The following is a 16,403-nucleotide window of genomic DNA, read 5'->3' on the forward strand; positions in this document are numbered from 1 at the left end:
AAAAGACAGGAACAGCCAGATTCATGTCTCTCTTGCAATACAGTGAGACCAGTTTCAGAATCAACACTGTTGATTGAGTTGAGTTGTGAGTTGTTTACCAGAGTCATATATTTTAAGTTTTGTCGCATTGCCATGAGGTCAGTTTTGAACAGTGGTTTGAGAAAACTATTTCTGTTGCCAGGAAACATTACTATAGGGGACCTCTATTTTTAAATGTATTCAATGATTTTTATTTGACTGGGCAGATCTGTTGCACTTCTAAAAGGCCCACTGACAGCCTACTTAGCGTTCCAAAATTTCAAAAATAGTGTTTTACAACGCAGATCAGCTAAGGCCAGATGGGTAAAATATGTACTTATGTAAATATGTAGTGGATGATCTGCTCTTCTCATGCTTGGAGTCTTGCAGTATGAGAGGAATGATCTGATGCTCCCAAATGTCACTGCTGGGACTTCGGAAGCAGAAACTGGTCTTTTGCTTTGAAAAAAAAAAAAAAAAAAAAGACCACAGAGCATGCACAGTTTACATCGACTGCCATGACACAGCATGCACCATCCAGCAGCGATGCCCCACACCATGCCCCGCAGGAGAAGATGGAGCATGGTGAGATACATTCTAACACACCAGCATGAGTGCATGGACCACCCGAAATGTGAGCACAGCATGTTTATGTTATGGGCGTACGCATGAAGGCTATGTGTGTGTTTACATACAAGTGTGTGATGCATGCATACTGTGTACAGTATGGTTGTTTGCATGCCTTTACGCTGTAGAATGCACAAATCAATCTCTCACTGTCTCATTTTTGTGTTTGAGTGTGTGTGTGTGAGTGTGTGTGTGTGTGTGTGTGTGTGTGTGTGTGTGGTGGTGGGGGGCATAGAGTGGCTACCTCTTCAGATGATTGCGTGCTACATGTGAATGTTGATGCTTGATTTGCTGCACTAACAGCATGAATACTTCCACATGATGGCTGCTCCTTTCAAAAATCTGAACTTTCCTGATGTACATACATTTTATGCACAAATAAACCTGAGCATATTAAGAGGGTTTCAGTTGCTATTTCCCCTCTAAATCAAAGTTTGATTCGGCAAGCATCTCTTTAAATTGTATGTGTGTTCTAATGTGTGTGTGTGTGTGTGTGTGTGTGTGTGTGTGTGTGTGTGTGTGTGTGTGTGCGCATTTGTTTGCATGCGTGTCTTCCACTGGTAAGCTCTACTGACACTGAAATTCCCAACCAGAGCATGCACAGTAATAATAAATAGTGACAGATAGGGAGGATGAAGAACCAACATTTCCAAAACAGACAGAGCTGCATGTTGTTGCCACTATTGTGAAGAGAATGACCCAGCTGGGGTGTGGAGAGACACCCCAAAATGAATGAAGATGTGTCAGGAAGCACATGAAACACCCCGCAAGATGGATTGAGGACAGCGGAGCTACAGCATGCTGAAAGAACCCAACAGATGAACCACAAAGCCACTGACAAGGCAGACCTGTTTTGTAATCATGTCGCATGTTTCCTTTGAGATTAAGTATGCAAGGTCTCGATGAATCATAAATGTTTCCAAATCAACAGCAAGGCTAAACGGTAGTATATTTTCCACTCTGGATGGTTGCTATGGATACCTCTGATACAGCAGTTGCTAATTCTGTATACTGTGAGCGGTGATTATCTCCACTTGCCATGCAGACGACGCACAAAATAAATAAATAAACAAACAGCATTCCTTACCATCAAAGGTTTATTTGAAACTGTATTCAGGATTAACAGTGGTCTCAAAAAAAAATGTTGTTTGTTCCAAGACTTGAAAGCTTAAATGTATAAAAATAAAAATGAATAAAAACATATTATTAAAAACATATTATTTTAGTACTCCCCTTCAGTATCTTGGAAGTGGTTGTTGTTGTAAAATTTATGAAAAATCACAAAATCATTTAAAGGGGAGGCCAACTTGAAATATCTGCATGGAACTTGCAGATATTTTTTTTAGAGTGTTGCAGAAAAACTACTTAAATCAATAGATTCTGCATTTGGAGGTTTGAAACCACAAGAAAAGTGATGTATATAGTCATATTTTCATGGTGCAGACCCAGTCCTGGCCGACTATACAGTACTGGTGCCTGATTGTGGGTCTTCCAGCGTACCTGTCACTCACTCTCCCGTCAGAGGCTCATTTGGCAGATTGTTTGTTTTATTGAGGTTTTATTAACTAATAGAGTGTCTGGGATATGGAGCGTCCCAGTGTCGACCACAGAGAGGCTTTCCCTCCACCTCTACAACCCCTGCCTCTGTGGGGGGAAACCAGAGATTTTAACTGGCCGAGTGCTCCCTAATCTGGCACGCCAAATGTAGATTTGCTCAGTCTTGGGAATAAGACTGGCTAAGACATCTAATTTGGTTGTGGTCAACTTTGTGGCATCCCCTTGGCCTAGCAATGCACAGCAATAATGACAGGTTTGCTGACCAGACCTTGACATAGGTCTGGATCTCATCAGCACTGCGGTAATAAAGGGGATCCAAAAACACTGGGCTAACCAGCCGCTACCCAAAACCAGCCTCTCAAACTTAACAGCCACCAAAACCAAGCCACCACCGTACCGGTCTACTGCACAGGCAAAGCTTCTAATTCTATCACTATATTTGCATTCATGATGGTGGGGAAAAAAAAAAAAAAACATCCGATGTGACCACTGACACATCTTTCAAACAGCCATGCTATTAACACTGCAAACCGGCAGGCTAAATTGGTTTACATATTTCAGTGTTTGGATTTTATACAATATACAGAACGCATTTATGACATTTCAGATAGAAAGGCTGGAAAATAAAGCCCTGCCTCCAATAATAGCTGGTTTCAAATATCACCTGGCCACTTTTGTTGTTGAATGAATGTCTGTGCTATTCTGCATGGTTGAGCGGGTGCCCTACACCTTTAGAAAGGTTTGTGCTTTGAATCTACAGTGACTCTACTGTAGGTCCCATCTGAGGGAAAGCTGCCCTTCAGAACGGTTCAATAGGTCTTATTCGCTGGATCATTTTTACTCAGCTTATGTCAACCGAGGCAAACACTGACAAATGCCAATGGAAGGTTAGGTCAGGTGTGTGAGTTAATACCAATGGGACACAGAGGAGGAATTGACCCAAGGGCTAATAGAAGGGCTGCATCTGACTGCATGGCTGTGGAAACAGTGAGAAATAAGGAGGAGGAGGAGTGCACCGTGTCCAGTGAAGAGGAGGAAGAAAGGAAGCCAAAGCAGATGCAGGGACTCAGAGGTTACTGGAGCAGCAGCAGAGGGGGAAAGCAGAGGAGGTGGTAGCCTTTTGTCCTTGTATGTCACAGATGAGGAAAAATAGAGGCTCAGACATAAAAAGCATGAATGCCTTTGTTTCAACATTGCCATTACAAATCTCATTTCAAATGTTAAATTTGCATTCGGGAATTGGGAACTCATTGATGAAAGCTCGTGCTTGTACATTTTTCTCCATCAAGCGCCATTGTTTCTTGTCCTCGACAGACTCTCCGAGGTGAGATGACTCACCTACACAAGTCTTTCCATCGCTGTGCAGAACAAACTTCATGTGGCACGAACATCTGGGCCCGTGGTCTGTCTCTTCACAGATGTGCTGGCAACCCCCATTGCCGTAGTTGCACGTCACTATCAAAGAGCACATAGTCACTACACATGAACAGGAACGTAAAAAATACACTCTTTCTCTGTCCCATATTCTCTATAAATATATAAATATTTATCATTGTTATGGGCTTGGCTCGGACTGCACTGAGTCCTGTCTTGAGCTGCTCCTACTGCAATGCATTTCCAAATGTGCAATTCTGCGACTGAAAATAAAGGATCCTTCTGACTGATTTGGTTTCACATATGGTAAATACATATTGTAATTACAAATGCGCTGACAGAAAAAAAAATGTGAAGCAGTGGACGAGGAGGATGTCAAATTTGCCAACTTAATGAAGCTGACTCAAAGTGTAAACACGCTGTCCTCTGTTTACACTTTGCTTGAACCAATGTATGTCAAGCTGCGCTTTCAGATAACGCCATCATCTTCCCTGCTTTTATCGGTCAGGGATGACGCCAGACCTGGAATATCACTGGCTGGAGGAACAATCACATCACTGCTCCATTCCTATCGCATACCTGGCTCTGTGTTGATGCCAGAGAAAGCAAGTGGAATCTGTGAGGTGGAGTGCGTGCCTGAAAGCAGACGTTAGCACTGGGACTGAGGTCTAAACTGGCCTCTATGAGTATGAATATTTACTGTTATTGCGTCTCTAGCTTATTTCATTTAACATCATTCCACAGACTAAAACCTCTGAACGAAACAACTACATTTGGGTATCAGAATGGTTAAGTGGTCAGAGACACTGCTATGACCGTATAACAAGCATCTGCTGAAGTGAGACTGAACCCCTATCTGCTGACTCACTGTAAGTCTCTCTGGATAACACCATCACCTAATCCCTAAAACTGAAAATAAAAATTGCACATGCTGAGGAATAAAGCAACAAAAATGCTAATCAGGAATTAAACAGCAACAAAAAATGCCACTAAAAGAAATTCTTCATTTGAATGCACTTTGCTTGAATTCTTTTACAATTTATGACATCTCTTGAACGCATGCAACGTGACCATGCTGTCGGTTACACCCAGCTGATGGGAAAAATAAGATGCTTGGTGTGTGGGTATGCGTGCATGTGTGTCTTTGCAAGGCTTAAGTGCACATACATGTGTGTGTTGGCAGGAGGAGGGAGCATTAACCTTGGCACTCTTAATACACCTGTGATGACAGAGTGAAAAAGACCAAGAGCCAAGACTTCCACCGCCATCCTGTCTGCACCCTACCATTCCGAAGCCTTTTGCCCTTTTCCTGGGTTGTCACTGAAAAACTATAGAATAACACTTCTCCAATCCTTATCCAAACACAGACAAATCCCCCATCAGCCCTGGCCCCTGCTCTGACAGGATGATCCTCGTTGCACAGCAACAGGAAGTGTACGCTGTCCATCAGAGCAGTCCCCTCCAAGAAACTACCCCATTTGCCCTACTTGTATAAATTGTCACTCCTTATTTGATAAACATGTTTTCCTTCAAGAGGGATATTTTGAAGTTTTGCTGTGGCCTGGTAATGTAAATGTAAATGCAGGGACTTTAAATCTGTTGGGAGGCATTTGGAGAATGACTGTAGTTATCTATCGCGGGCAGGTTTCCAACCCCAATCACTGCTTTATTAGAGGCCCATAAATCCTCCTTGGTGTGTGTGTGAATGTTGTGTTTTCACATAGACAGACTATGCGTGAGGCTGTGATGACTTACATTTGCAGTCCTTCATGTTACGGGTGAGCTGGAATCCAGGTCTGCACTCACAGGAGATGCCACCCTTTTGTGTCTCCCGGCAAATATGTGCACAGCCGTGATTCTTGTCCATGCAGGTGGGTCCCTCCTTTGTGCCTTCTGAACGCACTGCAGTGGGAACAGAGGAACCAGGAGAGAGAGGTGAGCTTTACGCTGCAGCACTGAACACTGTAGTCTTATTGTACTTTTTTTTTTTTTTTTTTTTTTTACACCAAGAGAATTTATAATTAATGGCTATTTCTTTCAACATCTTCAGCCCTGCCTGTCCCGTCGGTGGGTTCTCCATTGCTGCATAGCCGAGCAGTGTTCAAATCCACAGAGCTTTATTTTAAATTCTAGTGGAGACCCCAAGGCTTCCAAAGATACCAAATATTTCCTGCTGAATGACAGGGAAACGTGTATAAAATGACATCTAGATATTTTCTAGTTGATGTAATGGTGCAGCCAATAAACCATGACTTCTTAGGTTTGAATATTTCACTCAGTGTATGTGTGATGTAGCTTCAATGGAGCGCTGGAGCCAGCAAATACAGAATGTATATGTGACATTGTGCCTTTGTTGTGCCTTTGAAGTTAAAGTGAAATCTAAGGGAAGATCTGACTTAAAATAGGAGTTAAAATAAAATAAAGATGTTATAATGGTAATGGATAATAAAAAATGCACAAATGTCTGTCACACACTTGGGTCTGCACTCCCACATATGCCTATTCCTGGTGATTGACATGCCAAGTACCTTTTTTTTTCAAAGATTCAAGCACTTGTTACAACATGCTCACTTGTTTCAGGCTATAAAAAGGAGCCCGCCTAAAGAAAGGATAAAACTCCCAGCAGGACTTGATCCTCTAGACCTGTAATTTTAATTGAGGTAATCTCCATAAAGAAGAGAAAGGAGGAACACACTTTAAAAAAAGAAACGAAAAGAAAAACAATAACTCCTTGGTTAAATTTTCCCTGCCGAGTTCAAAAGGAACCGCAACAAAGTATGGGCATCAATGCAATTCTTTTTCATGAGTCATTAAGACTGAAGCATTTCAGTAAGAATGTGACAAACCTCTGAAAAGCACAAAAAGAAGATACTGAAAAAAAGGCCTCCATAATTCAAAGCTTTACTCAGCGTGTCACACAAAGATGCATAATTTCTGTGTGATGTATAAAAGCTTGATGCAGGGAGACAACAGACAACCAATGTGCACTTCCATGACGGAGACCCACATGTCGAACTGTTGCCATGAATTATTGCACAGACGGAGGCAGTGCCCCCTGTGCTTTGCTCTGCACTGTAATAAAGAATGCTACCTTTAGGGGAAAAGACTGATATTTCACTCATTCATTGTGAAGCAATATCACCATTACAGATGCAGTGACAAACCCCAGCCCTCTGGCTCATTAAAAACCAAACGGATCCCTCTCCTTCTCCTTCCTCTCCTGGTGAACAGGGAGGCAGTGAGCAAGAAGACATCTCCATTGATGTCTCATTAAATCTGCTGTCGCACTGAAGGGTGTTTGGAGGTCTAACTTTCTTAATTAGTAAAGTTTTCACTAAAGGAGCCATAAATTTTCATATTTGCATGCCTGCGTGTGTGTGTGGAAGTGTACGCGTGCATGTGAATGGATGTGTCAACACCTCGTAAGCTCATAACCTCATGCACTGCTCCTCTAAAGCCAAAATGTAGTGTGCCAGTCTTGACAACCATGGACAGTCGTGTACCTGCCCACAGGGCAGTGAAGAGAAAGCCACTATCAGCTTGATGGAAATGGGCTTTCAAATCATGGCAGAAAGAAAGACTAGAATTTTACTCTTAATTACTTATTTATGTGCTTTAACGCCTCCCTTTGTAGCCTCCTTTAATTATGCCTTCTTTTTTTTCCATGTGTTCTGCCAAAAACTGAACCGGCCCTTTTATGCATTTTCACATCGGTGCTGATGTGAGGCATATTTCCAGTCACCCTATACTTAAAGCAGCTGATGATGCAAGAATGATAGGCAATTTTGATCTCTTGGATAAATGCTTTCCATCACCATAAGTCTGTTAAGAAGTGTTACAAGGTCATATAACCACCTCAGCCTTCAGCACCTGAGCTCTTCTCATTTTTGCAGAGAGGGTGACCTATTAAGACACGAAGTGCAGAAACAGCCTTCCCTGGCAGACAAAGGCTTGACACTGAGCAAACACTGTGCTCCTGCTCTGAAGGCAAAAAGGCCAGGCAGAGCAGGCCAGAGTGAGCTGAACATGAATAAGCATCAGCACAACAGCCTCTTTAAAGTGCTGCAAATTTCATGGCAGCAGAGAGGGAGATTTACGTAGGACTTGGAATTCAACGGTCCCTTTCCATGGCTTTGTGTCTGTCTGGGGCGACTGCGAGACACAGACATCTAGGAACATAGCAGAGGATAAAATTTCCAACCAAACAACCTCATGGGACTAAAGATTACTTACTGGGGTTGCGTTATGCATCTCAAAAATCCCCCTTCTCCCTCTGCATTTATATGAAACCCCTCTCGCCTAATGCTACAGACCCATCCATCAATAACGGGTCGGGCTGGGGCCAGAACCTGGGCCTTCATCTCTCACAGGACCAATAAAAGCCAAAGTGTTGACACAATGGCCCTTTTCTCCAGGCCGGGCCCAGCTATCACCCACCCTGCACAGTTCCCTTCAGCTGGCTGCCAAAGGCCTCCAGTTTTTATCATTACTAAATGATGGGAAGCAGAAAGAAAAACATCCCTTCACGAGGATGTAGATGGGAAAGTGAAGTAGAAAACTAAAAAAGCCCGAGATCATACACACCCTGATCCACTAAAACAAGCTGCCGACCCATAAAACATAACTCTATATGTAGAAACCAATAAAAAAATATCATCAAGCCACTTTATAGACAGAGTACCAGACAAGTAATACGTCCAAAGTCTTGAAATTGAGCGGGAACCATAGAAATGGCCGCCAAGGGACATACCAGAGTGGATTCTCACACAGCTGAACATGGACAGGCGTCATCAAAACTGCATTTGTGGAAAAAAAGGGAACACTGCAATTAAGCAGGAACACAAGTGGACGTGTTCCCACTAAGTAGCCACAGCTTCTATATCCACCCACGACAGGTCGTGACCTGCTCGCCAGGCAGTCAGAGCTGATCATGTTTCCAGAAGCGACTCGATACCTTGTTTGCCATGTTCCATATTGAAACGGAGTGTGTTTACAGACTGCGTTCCAATACAAATCCTGAAATTCTTTGGAAACAGCCTAACAGACCTAATAGAGCATTTAATTGCTTACAAGAAATGATCCAGTATATTGCATAATTTCTTCATTCATCATTTCTCATTATTTCTAGCCAACAATGAAGTTATTGATTGAGTTTACTGTTTAGGAATGAAAGGACAGAATTCAAATTGACGTGAATTCATACATTTATCCTTATTATTACTCTTGCCTTTAAAATATTCTGTGGGCAAATATCAGATGGTTTATATGGCTTTTTGACTTTTTCTAAGCTCTCCTGCAGAGTCCATTGTTTCCGTTAGTCAAGGGAAGTTCTCATGCATGATCTGCTCCAATTCCTCCAGGCCCTTAAGCATAACTCGTCTTGAGGCAAAAAAAATTCCAAAACTCAGAGGCGAAGGACAATGCCAAAAAGAGAAAGTTCATAAGGATTTATGGACAGTGGCCCTGTGGAGACTACCCCGTTGGCCCTGTGTCTGTATTGGACAGCGGCGCTCCCGCTGACCTGGAGGTATGAAAGCTCTACAGTGAGGTAAGTGATGAATTCTTTCCATTACTGTGAATATCCACAAAGTCAAAACGTGTGTAGTTTTAAGCATTCACTATCATTTATACCCCTGAAACACATAATTCAGTGGTTCACTCTTAATTACTCAAAACCCATTTCCTGATGTTGTTAAATGCCAACAGCTCAAAACACAACAGAAGGGTTATACAGGGCCAAATGCACTATAAAATATGCTGGAGCTACTGTGGGTCTGTAAAGGGTATGTACTTGTTTCCTTTTGAGCTGCAAGCTACTTACATAGCAACAAAAGGTTATGTCTTTTGCATGACTTGAGGCCCTAAACTGATGAAGAGGAGTTAACGTGAGTCCTGCAGCTAAGATGGTGACTTCAGGGGTCCCGGAACAAAAGATCCAAATGCGCTGCATCTTCAGCAAAGTACTCTAACACAGAGGAGCCTGCTCTCTTAAACCTTAAAGCCCATGTAGTGGAGAGGCGACACAATGAGGCTAAAGCAGTGTAAGGCATGCCAAGGGTTTATGGTCTGCTCCGAGTGCTTGGGGCAGTGAAGGGAGGGGGGGCCTGGTCAGCGCTGAGTCCCCGTCACACGTCCTGGAGGGAAGAGGGTACCCCCAAAGCTTGACACTGACTGGCGTATATTAGGCAGCGAGCTAGTGCATGCAGTGTCGGTTGGTTACAAACTGAAAAGAAGGGGCCTAAGCATGGAGCCACCACACCATTAAAGCAGCATTCCTTCCTCTTAGATAATGGGCCCTTAAAACTTTTAATAGGAGGATAAAAATGTCAGCGCATGGAAAGGAGAATGAGAAAGGAGCCGAACCAGATTGGGCTGGGCTGAGCTGGGATGCAGATGGTCAGACAGGCAACGGGGCAGCCAGCGGGTCAGAGAAGTAGCTCATCCCAAACCAACTCCAGTTCCTTTCATCACAAGCAGAAAGAACCATCCAAGTGCTACTGTTCAGTCCGCTGTGCCAGCACTGATTTTCTCCAGCTCCCAAAGGCCTTGTTGAGGCTGTTCCCTTCACTCCCTATTCAGCAAGGAGTAATGGAAGGCATAAACAACCAAATAATGGGAGAAAGGCAGCTGAAAGCATTCTGGACCGATACATGGCATTCCCAAAGAGTTGAATGTACAGCTGGTATTATGATACTATGCATCTGAGATTGCTGGAGAGCACATTAAATATTTATTTACATATAGCTGTGCTCCAAAAACAAGCCGAGCATAGTTTCCAAATAAGCCTGGTATAGTTTAAATGAAAACTTTTGAAGAGAGTAGAACAGACATGCTTATGAAAGGCTTGTCAGGCTCTCTTTGGATCTGTACTGCATTGTGTGTGAGCAGTACTGGCACATAATTTTGCTGGTTTTTGCTGAATGTATGTGTGCATTAATGTATGTGTGTGCACTCACATATAAGTGCATTTGCATAATGTATGCACATTGTGCGTGAGTGTGTGTGCCTGTCTGTGTCAAAGACGGTTGTGCAGCACCTGCTGGGGACATGCCACTCTCCCCTTCACTCCTCCTCTCATTCTATCAAGGTCACCTCATTGTGCATTCCCAGAGGACCCAGGCATCCTCCCAGCAGAGAAGGGCACACAATAACGCAGCAGAGCACGTCTAGGCTCCCAAGCATTCCTTCTCAAACAAAAGATGTTAGCTTTCTTTAAGAAGAGATATGTTATTAGAGAGCCGCATTCTTTCCGAAATCAAAGGAAAAGGCAGCTAAAAGCAGGCGTCTGTCTTTGAGGAGCCCAGTCTAGCCCTCTGGTTAAAGCCATGACAGCAAAGTGTTAGTGGAAAAACCCCACTGGCACTCAGGCTGTCCGCAGCAGTATGCTGGCCTGCCCAGCTTAGAGATGGCCTTCAACAAACCCACCAGCAAAAGGGATGCCCGTCTCAAATGAGGTACAGAGAATTCAGTGGCAAAGGCAGCCAACATTTGCTAAAACCCAAGCCATTGATGTATATTTGTTCAAGACAGGGGAGAACCATGGGGCCTATGAAAGTCTGGACAAAAAGGGAAAATGACGAGAAATAACACAGAAGAGAGAGAGAGAGAGAGAGAGAGAGAGAGAGGGGAGAGGGAGGGAAGGAGGAGGAGAGGGAAGGAGGAAGAGAGGGAGACAGAAAAGAGAGAGAGAGAAACAAGAGGAGAGAAAGGAAAATGTCCCCTATGCCTTCGTCTTTGCTGCTGGACTAATGGGAAAGACTTAATAGGTAGCCATGGGAGTGCAGGACGTTCCCTTCGCTCCACTTCCCTAGAATAGGAAAAGAGCCTAGTTATACGGTTGGGCTGCAGAGCAATGGAGCAGCCACTTCTGCACTTGTAAAAACAGTTCTGCAGCCAATGCAGAGACAGGAGGGCAGGCCTGCTGAGAACCAAAAGGAGGAACATGGAGGAACCATGGCGGTACCTGCACTGCAGGACAACCACATAGGAGAGACAGAAGATCTCCTCTTTCACATGATCATACTTGAGTGGCCATATTATTCCCAATCACACGAACATATACTGTTGGTATGTCAAAACTTAAAACACTATGAACTGTAACTTGTAACATCATGATACTAAATACTGTCTTTGGAATAAAACTGGCCCTGCTACAGTAGATTGCATCATGAAAAGAAAATGTCCAATTGCCTGCTGCTACGCTCATTATAGATGGACAATTAGCCATTACACTGCAACAGAATAAGTTATTTTTATCCAATTGTAATGAGAAAAAAACAATACCTGCAGGGTTAAATTACACTGCGCTCTGATTTCATACAGAAAGAATGTCATGGCAAGGAAACACAAGTAACTGAGAATATGATGCCACCATTTATTGTGGATTTGATCACATTTATTGGAAAATTCCTTGCACTGCTGCACTTCTGGCCGGCACACAAAACACATGTCCTGAAGTCCAGAAGTCCACACGCCATGGTCTTCATCCAAACGCTATAAGACTGTGTGTCTGAGTGCCTAAAGCTAGATTAAATTGAAAAATACTGGCTTGTACGTCTATGTGTGTATATGTATGCAACATGTGGCGAGAGAGAGAGAGAAGGAGAGAGACAGACAGACATACACAGAGAGAGAAAGAGGGAGCGGGGGAGAGAGAGAGAGAGAGAAAGAGAGAGAGAGAGAGAAAGAGACTAGCTACACAAGGGGCAACAGCCCCCCTGGGAAGCTAATAAAAGCTGTAAACACAGGAAGAGGTTTTCATTGACAAAGTAAACATTTCCTGGAATGACAAGGCCTACTGTACCGAAAAACAGCATTTCTTGTATCCAGAATCAGGTGACTGATAAAGAACAAGGGGAAAACAGCAAAACAAGTAAACAGTAATTTCTTTTGGTGAACAAAGACTATTTTAATGTTATTTGTGGTGCACTATATTGAGTATATGTTGCTGTGGCAACCATGATTTGAAGAGGAAATTGAACATATTGTGTTGTAGCGGCCCATCAGTCTACCATTGAAAGGGAAATTGGCACAGTACAATGCTAAACTTCTCGGATATGTCTTTTTTCCATCATACAGCTTAGGGGCTCATGTAATCAAAGTCTTCTCTGCGAGGCCCGAGATGAGCTTCAGTCACGTCAACTTAATCATCAGGCCATTGTGAACTCTGAGACTTTCTTTCTGCCTCTCCAAGATATTACAGCTTTCGGCACAATGCCAGCCACTCTTCTGTCACATTTATCAACAGAGCGACAGGATGTTTCATCCAGAGCATTCGGGCTCTTGTTAAAAGTTACATCTTTCTTCTACCTTGAGCTTGCTCTAGACAAACTCAAGCTACAGTAAATGAATTCTGTCTTGAAAATGAATTCCGCAGGACTGATGGTCTTTGTATCGCCTGCAAATCACACCCTGCGTCTTTATGGAGAAGAAGACAAAAGCCGAACACATAACTTAGACATAACTTATGTAACAGCCCATCAGTGCACACTTTAGGTAATTGCCCGACCGGATATTCAGAAATGTACAGGACTAAAATTATGGACGTGTGGGTTGACTGAGCCTGGAATTCCAGAATTCCAACATGCTGGATTCAGTCGCACGCACATATGTGTTGTAGGGTCCCTGTTATCCTCCTATATAAGAAAGACAATAAATCAAATGCAAAGAAGTGGAACCCTCCTTGACCTAAATGGCATTCCTATCAACCACTAAGCACCTTGGCTAGCCTTTCAAAGGCTTTATTTCTTGACTGGGAGAAATGTTTGGGGAGAATAAATGAACTGTTACATTCTGGCCGGCCAGACGATGGGAGCCTTCATTTGGCCAGAGTTATTCCTGTTCAGGGGGGCAGGGGCAGGTCTAATAAGAGACAGGCCAGCAGCAGCCTTGTCATTAGCTGAGAGGCTGGCAGACCCCCGCTGCCTAATTGGCACAGGCTCTCTGCTAACAAGGGCTTTCGACCAGCAGGGAAACAGACTGGTAGCGCCAGGCACTGCAGTGACCAGCTCTCCACTGTCCCCAGAAAGACCCCCAGAACTTGCCCAGGGAACACCTGACCCATTAATGAAAGAAATGGGAAGCTGATGTCTTTTTAATGAGAACGATAAAGCTCATGAGCAAACTGCACCCCAGGCTTTGCTATTTAAGACGAGACTTGGCAGGTCTGTGTGTGTGCATGGAGGGTCGCCTGCATGCAGACTTGGCTGGGACGTCAGTTCAGGTTTAATTCTATGGACTTTTGGGGGGGTTTCTTCTCCGAGACTGAACCACATACACATCATTTTTCAGCTTGCAAGGATAGTAATACCTGAGACAATTCTAAAGGTTATTGTCCAATAATGCAGCAGAGCCACTTCCTCCCCACTTCCATTTCCCTTCAGCACACACTGTTGTAATAACAGCAATAATAATAAACAGATGACTAGTTGTTCTGACTGTTATTCTTTCAAAATAATGAAACAATGACAGGGCGGCGATCTGTTGAGTGAAGTGAGTTCGTAGATTTATGGCAGCTTTAATCTCTGCGTCCAAATGGATCTCATCTGGAAGCAATAAAGACAAAATTAACGTGAAAAATGGAAGATTAACAGGGACCGATGGCATTCATCAAGAGAGAGAGACAGACAGAGCGAGAGAGAGAAAGCAGACAGAGGAGGTAAAAGAGAGAGAGCGGAGCTTGGCGAAACCAGACCGGCACTCACAATGTGTTTCTGACAGCACTGACATAGTGGTAGTGCTTTGAAACACATGATCCAGCTTTTCACTCCACTCAAATAACACCGCGTTTATGAAATGTAAACATTGACAGTTCACTAGGCCAGATTGATCACATAAACCAGACTTCCAAGATCCTTCACCATCCAGGGGACTCAGGAACATCACAGCCTAATGACTACCAGTTATCTTACAACAGAGAGAGGACAGAGATGAAGAGACGTTTAAATCTTGCTGTATGGTCTGAGGTTTCTGAATGAGGACCGCTGCTGCAAGCCCCGGGAACCAAAGGAAAGATCTACAATCCGGTCCCGGCCTGAACTGGCCCGGATTTATTGAGGAATCTGTTGACAGCTGGATAATTACTCTTTGAACAAATGTGTTTTGCGAAAGCGCTCACAACTGTTCATTTTCCTTGATGTCGCTTGTCAGCTGGAGCTATGAGCAACGTTTACATCCCTTGAACGCAGAACAGAGGCAGTGCGAGATGTAAAGCCATGCAGTGAGGCAAACGGCAGCACAAGAGCGATGTGAGGACTGAATCAAATTCAGGAATATTCATAAATTTGGAGCTGAGATTCAGTCGCGGGCAGGGATAAACCCAACGACCTCTACCTCAAAAAAGGCTCATTTTGACTGCTTTTACTCTGTACTTGAAGCGCTGTGGGTCGCGCTTTATTGTGTGCATGAGGATGATGATACGATTAATGAGGGAAATTATTATGTGGTAGTGGTAAATGTATTTGCCGTAAAAAGGCTTTGATAACGGCAATGAAAAGGATAAAACCTGACAATACAGCAGATCAAGGAAACAGACCGAAAAAGCATTCGCTCCTGAAAAATGCTTAAGAAGCAGAAAAAAAAACAAAACAAAAAAAAAAAAAAACACCAAAGACAGTTTTACCTTACCATAATTTAAGGAGAAACACAGTAAAAGCGGCAAAGTAGTTTATAAAAAGTCAAACTAAATGGAGGAGATCAGTTGCAAATTGCAATCACTGCTGTGTTGTACCATAATGTAAGTTTCTTGACTTCTAAAACGCGCCCACTGTGGAAATAGATACAACACATGCACAATAGTGACATTTTCTGAAGGCTGATTTTCCCTTTAATACAACCACAGTGTTATTAATGTATCTTTGCGGTGTTCCCCTGTCTGACGAGTGAGTCTCTGAGCAGGTTGGCTCTGTACCTTCTCCTGTCACGTCTCCATCCCACAGGAATGCTCTATAAACAAGAGGTGCGTCCGCCCCAGGCAATACTTTTAATCGTTTTCTCTTCTCCCAGTCCCCCGCAGGCCACTCTCATACCAGCGATACCTTAAAATGCTGCCAAGTACTAGATTGGTTCAATTTGAAAGGGTAGAGAGAAAACAAAAACTGATTTATCCTTGTTTTTCTCAGACTGCATATGCTTACCTTTGCTCACCTTTCATTTAGGCTTGTTAGGGCCGATCCCACTCTCAAACGCAGCTCAAGTCTGCGCAATTCATCACATTATTCACAAAAGGTTGGGCCAACATTTGCTTTTGTAATGAAGGTTTGTTGTCTCTGCTCCATAAAGACTCAACTGCATCCTCATCCAAACATTACTTTCCATGGAAAGGAGGGCAATAATAAGGTCATGACCTTCGCAAAACAAATAATCCAGACAAAGTCAAATGCAATACCAGCGGACACAGATAGTACTGTCTCCCGTAAAATGCCACAGTGTGTTTGTGTGTGTGAATTTATGTCAGCTTGTATCAGACAGGCTAACCTTTAGGCCTTTGGATGCAGGTGTGCTGGTTGTCACTCAGAAAGAACCCCTCTCTGCAGCGGCACTCATAGCTGCCCATCATGTTGACACAAATCTGCTGGCATCCGCCGTTGCCTTCTGAACACTCGTCCACATCTGCCAGGAGACACATGCACAAAAGAAAGACAGTTCATTTAAATCACTTGAAAACAAAACACATGATTTACACAACTTATTAATTATCCAAGTGAATTGTTGTTTGGTTACAGCCTTTCTTGCAAATTTCCCAATCTGCCCATTTACAATATTTTATTGCAAGTACTAACACAAAAAAATCTTGGACATATGCTATTGCTGTTGTTGCCAAATGGCTG

General features: G+C 43.4%; 1 protein-coding gene across 2 annotated transcripts in view; it reads right to left on the reverse strand.

Annotated features, from left to right (window-relative positions):
* scube3 (signal peptide, CUB domain, EGF-like 3) overlaps window positions 1–16,403 on the reverse strand; it is a 67,977-nt gene that overhangs the window by 23,227 nt on the left and 28,347 nt on the right. For both annotated transcript variants that reach the window (XM_030055562.1, XM_030055563.1), the window contains exons 4-6: window positions 16,051–16,185; window positions 5,332–5,478; window positions 3,541–3,657 (exon numbers count right to left, since the gene is read on the reverse strand). In XM_030055562.1, coding sequence (XP_029911422.1) covers window positions 3,541–3,657; window positions 5,332–5,478; window positions 16,051–16,185 — 399 coding nt within the window. The remainder of the gene's footprint in view (window positions 1–3,540; window positions 3,658–5,331; window positions 5,479–16,050; window positions 16,186–16,403) is intronic.

The sequence above is a fragment of the Myripristis murdjan genome, chromosome 7, assembly GCF_902150065.1.
Source record: "Myripristis murdjan chromosome 7, fMyrMur1.1, whole genome shotgun sequence".
NCBI classification, from domain to species: Eukaryota; Metazoa; Chordata; class Actinopteri; order Holocentriformes; family Holocentridae; genus Myripristis; species Myripristis murdjan.